This window comes from Penaeus chinensis, chromosome 26, assembly GCF_019202785.1.
Source record: "Penaeus chinensis breed Huanghai No. 1 chromosome 26, ASM1920278v2, whole genome shotgun sequence".
NCBI classification, from domain to species: domain Eukaryota; kingdom Metazoa; phylum Arthropoda; class Malacostraca; order Decapoda; family Penaeidae; genus Penaeus; species Penaeus chinensis.
The window spans coordinates 2,106,020-2,111,019 of record NC_061844.1 but is presented as its reverse complement, the minus strand read 5'-3'; the positions used below and the strand labels follow the sequence as shown (position 1 = coordinate 2,111,019).

General features: G+C 50.1%; 1 protein-coding gene across 3 annotated transcripts in view; it reads right to left on the bottom strand.

The window, feature by feature from the left end:
- LOC125039160 (WSC domain-containing protein 1-like) overlaps positions 1-5,000 on the bottom strand; it is a 38,935-nt gene that overhangs the window by 1,166 nt on the left and 32,769 nt on the right. For all 3 annotated transcript variants that reach the window (XM_047632923.1, XM_047632924.1, XM_047632925.1), the window contains 4 exons: positions 4,284-4,420; positions 2,822-2,978; positions 1,931-2,019; positions 711-864 (listed from right to left, as the gene is read on the bottom strand). In XM_047632923.1, coding sequence (XP_047488879.1) covers positions 711-864; positions 1,931-2,019; positions 2,822-2,978; positions 4,284-4,420 — 537 coding nt within the window. The remainder of the gene's footprint in view (positions 1-710; positions 865-1,930; positions 2,020-2,821; positions 2,979-4,283; positions 4,421-5,000) is intronic.

The following is a 5,000-nucleotide window of genomic DNA, read 5'->3' as shown; positions in this document are numbered from 1 at the left end:
GACCACTGTGCTGATAATAAAAACCTGGCGTTCGCAACAATTAACATCCCAACCACGGTCTGGACGCCACCGAAAAAGCAGGTGTTTCTACTCCTTCTGTTAAGTTCTTCCAAAAGACTAGAAACTAGGAAACGAAGATACACCAAGAATCTTCCTTCAACAGTGAAAGCTTGAGAAAAACAAAATCGCATTTCCTCCCCCGATCAGAATGCCCTCGAATCCATTCAAAAAGAAATTAAAGGAACATTTCTTAAATCATCAATACCAACAGGTTTCAAAATACAAGAAGCAAGACTTATATGTACTGCCACTAATTATATTTGTATATCATATTACATGTACTGTAAAACACTTTTCATGTCATAAGAATACATGTAATAAGAATAACCATTGTGCCAAACGAAATAAAGTATTTTGAATTTGAATTTGAATCCTGTTCCTCCTCTTTTGCTTCTTCCTTCTTCCCCTTTTTAAATACACCTCTTCCCCTCTTCTTCTCCCCTCTTTTACCCTTTTTTACCACTACCCCCCCCCCCCCCTTTTTCATGTCCTCCTCCCCGTCACCCGTTTCCCCCAACCCCTTCCTCCTCCTCCTCCTCCTCCTCCTCCTCCTCCTCCTCCTCCTTCTCCTCCTCCTCGTCCTCCTCCTCGTCCTCCTCCTCGTCCTCCTCCTCCTCCTCCTCCTCCTCCTCCTCCTCCCCCTCCCTTACCTGAGAAACTTGAGCACTTCTCTGACGTGATGGACCGGGTTCTTGACGACGAGGTCATAGTACAGGACGTAGATGGGGGCCTTCTGCCACAGGAGGCGGTCGCTCACCAGCTCCTCCCAGCGCGGCACCATTCTCTCCACGTGCCGCCGGAACTCTGGGGCGGAGATAATGAGAGAAAAATAGAGATGATGAGAGAGAGAGAGAGGAAGATAGAAAGAGAGAGAGATGAAAAGAGAGAGAGAGAGAGAGATGAAGAGAGAAGAGAGATGGAAAGAAACGAAGAGAGAAGAGAGAGAGAGAAAGATGGCCCTGGTGAGGATTCGAGGGGAGGATAAGAACTTACAAAGACAGAGAGAGGTAGAGATAGGCAGAAATGAAGCGAGAAAGGGAAAGAGAAAAATATGAGAGAGATGAAGGGAACGAGAGGCGACAGATCGACAGAGAGAGAGAGGGAGATAATGAGAGAAAGATAGAGATAATGAGAGAGAGAGATGAAGATAGAAAAAGAAATAGATGAAAAGAGATGAGAGAGATGAAGAGAGAAAAGAGATAGAAAGAAACGAAAAGAGAAGAGAGAGAGAGAAAGATGGCCCTCCGGTTTCATATCCGGAATGACCTAGGTTCGAGGCCCGGTCAGGGAGGGTTGTTATATATCTGTATCAATGCGACATTGCATTATTCCATCTTTCATAAATATATCTCAGTACATCTGGCTTCGGTTTCGAATTTCTAAATCAATTTCCACCGAGTGCCCACGGGGAGTGTGTGTAAAATCTCGCTATCATTACTCATGTATGAGTAGATAAGCTAGTGAGATCCTAGTTGCACACTCCGTTTAGTGGGTCGCGTGGCAAGGTTGCTTTAGTACTGGCCCTCACACCCGGAGTGACCAAGGTTCGAGTTCTGTATCTGTATCAATGCGGCATTGCATTATTCCATCTTTCATATATATATATATATATATATATATATATATATATATATATATGTGTGTGTGTGTGTGTGTGTGTGTGTGTGTGTGTGTGTGTGTGTGCGTGTGTGCGTGCGTGCGTACGTGCGTGTGTGCGTGCGTGCGTGCGCGTGTGTGTGTGTTCCTCTGTCTCCCTAACTGTTTAGTACCTATCTCTCTATCTTTCTACCCATCCATCCATCCATCCATTCCCAGCCACCCACCCGCCTATCCATCCATCCATCCAATTAACTGAAGGCAGATTTCTCACCTGCCGTTCTGTAGGTTTTCTCGGACACTTGGTTTGTGTGGCTTCCCTTGCCTCGCCCGTGCAGGAACTTCCAGTAGGACAGGAGCGCCCTGCGAACACAAGGGAGTTTTCGTTTTTATGGTATATACATACACACACACACACACACACACACACACACACACACACACACACACACACACACACACACACACACACACACACACACACACACACACACACACACATATATATACATATATGTATATATATATTATTATTATCATTATTATTGATATTATTATTATCATTACTTTTAATTAACCTTTTCTTTTCTTACTTTTTTCTTGCCCGTAATATAAATTCTGTCATGTTTTTATGACATATTTTTTTTTCTTTTCTCTTCGTAATGTAATTTTTTAGGGTCATTGAGGATGTTTCCAGAATCCATTTTATCTCTTTATTTTGTCTGTAATATAAATTCTGGGATGATGAAGGGTGGTTTCTGGAATTTATTGTTTATTTTCCTCCCTCACCAATCCCTCCTTCCCTCCGTCCCTCCCTCCCCTCCCTCCCTCCCTCCCTCCTCCACTCCCTCACCAAGCCCTCCCTTCCTCCCTCCCTCACCCTTCCTCCTTCCCTCCGTCCCTCCCTCCTTCCCTCCGTCCCTCCCTCCTTCCCTCCGTCCCTCCCTCCCCTCCCTCCCTCCCTCCCTCCTTCACTCCCTCACCAAGACCTCCCTTCCTCCCTCACCCTCCCTCCTTCCCTCCCTCACCCTCCCTCCTTCCCTCCCTCACCCTTCTTCCCTCCTTACCCTCCTTCCCTCCCTCACCCTCCCACCCACCCTTTCTCCCTCCCTCCCTCCCTCCCTCCCTCACCCTCCCTCCCTCCGCCCCTCCCTCCCGAACTCACCTAGCGGGATCCCGGATGATGAGCACAACCGGAACATCGGCTTTGATGAAGTTGTAGCGCGAGACGAGGTCGTTATGTGCCTTGGTCAGCGCCCCGCCGTGGGTTTTCTGAACGAGGGTACGGCCGCTGTCGGCTCGGTCTCCTTCGCCGAGGTACCCTGTGGGGGAGAAGGGAGGGGATGAGAGGGAGGGAGGAGGGTGGGAGGGAGAAGGGAGGAACGTGAAAGGGAGGGAGGGGGGGGAGAAGGGAGAGGATGAGAGGGAGGGAGGAGGGTGGGAGGGAGAAGGGAGGAACGTGAAAGGGAGGGAGGGGGGGGAGAAGGGAGAGGATGAGAGGGAGGGAGGAGGGTGGGAGGGAGAAGGGAGTAAGGAGGGAGAAGGGAGGAACGTGAAAGGGAGGGAGGAGGTGGGGAAGGGAGGGGATGAGAGGGAGGGAGGAGGGTGGGAGGGAGAAGGGAGGAACGTGAAAGGGAGGGAGGGGGGGGAGAAGGGAGAGGATGAGAGGGAGGGAGGAGGGTGGGAGGGAGAAGGGAGGAAGGAGGGAGAAGGGAGGAACGTGAAAGGGAGGGAGGGGGGGGAAGGGAGGGGAAGAGAGGGAGGGAGGAGGGGGGGAGGGAGAAGGGAGGAAGGAGGGAGAAGGGAGGAACGTGAAAGGGAGGGGGGGGGGGGGAAGGGAGGGGATGAGAGGGAGGGAGGAGGGTGGGAGGGAGAAGGGAGGAAGGAGGGAGAAGGGAGGAACGTGAAAGGGAAGGGAGGGGGGAGAAGGGAGGGGATAGAGGAGGAGAGGTGGGAGGGAGAAGGGAGGAACGTGAAAGGGAGGGAGGAGTGGGGAAGGGAGGGGATGAGAGGGAGGGAGGAGCAAAATAACTTTTTCCCTCCCACACTCACCCATCCCCATAAACCACCCTCCCCAAATGTCACCATCAATCCATCACGACAGGGGCCCACCTCATCCCCAATCATCAAATTCCTCATTCCCTCATATGCCTCAAATCACCCGTCCCCACCACAAAATCACCCCACCCATGACATCACACCATCATCCCCTCCCCTTCACACCATCACTTTCCCAAACATCACTATCACCGCCAAGTACTCATTCGTATCTATGTCATCATCACCACCACCATTTTCATCACCAACTCACCACACTTATCCTCTCAGCAGCGAAAAAACGACACGTTACTCACTTCATCACCATCAACCATCACCAATCCTGCAACGTGGGTGGGTTCTACTCATCACCCAAGTCATCACCATCACCGCTGTCATCACCACCAACTTGCCCACGTTCTTAATCTCAGTAGCGACACATCATCACCAAACTCATCACCATCCGTCATCACCACCACCACCTTCCCTCCCTCCCTCCCTCCTTTCCTCCCTCACAACTCTTCCCAGCAACGGAAATTCCTTCGCACCATCACCAACCTCACCACCTTCCGTCACCACCGCCAACTCACCCGCGTTCCTAATCTCGGCATCAGTGTAGACGGAGCCCGTGAAGACGCCCGACGCAGCCTCCAGCAGGTAGCGGATCCAGGTGTTGCCAGACCCGGGGAAAGACACGAGGTACGTCCGAGGAAGCCCTTTGGCGAATCTGCGAGGATGTGGCAACAGCGGTGAGCTTAATTGGCGGAGGGATCGACTGGGTCGGTTCATCAGTATATGTATAGACAGATAGATAGATAGATAGATAGATAGATAGAAAGATAGATAGATATAGTGGGACTATTCGCCCACTCCTTGTCCTACCCCATTGGTATGACGAGTCCAAAGCACGAGTTCGATTTAACGAAGCCAATGGAAATGAGCAGCGAATGATGCTAGGATGCTAATGACCGCAGTCTCGTGACTTTTCTGAACCTCTCATTTATCACGTGTTTTTATCGACATGAATTATGCTTCTCCCTCATGGTGGAAATGCGGGCTGCCGCCCGTAGGTATTGTGCACAAGCGAACGTGGTATTAGCTACGTACGTGCTAAAAGACCTTTATTGCCACTCACATGTCCAGTAATTTGTGTGAGAACGCTATCTGGATCTTTTCCGTTTGGCGTACAGCGCTAAAATTAATTTTAATATAGATTTTCTTATGTATTTTTGTCCGTAGAATCCGAATATGACAACCGTTTTATGGAGAAACGAACCTAACCTAACCCCTAACCTAACCTAACCTAA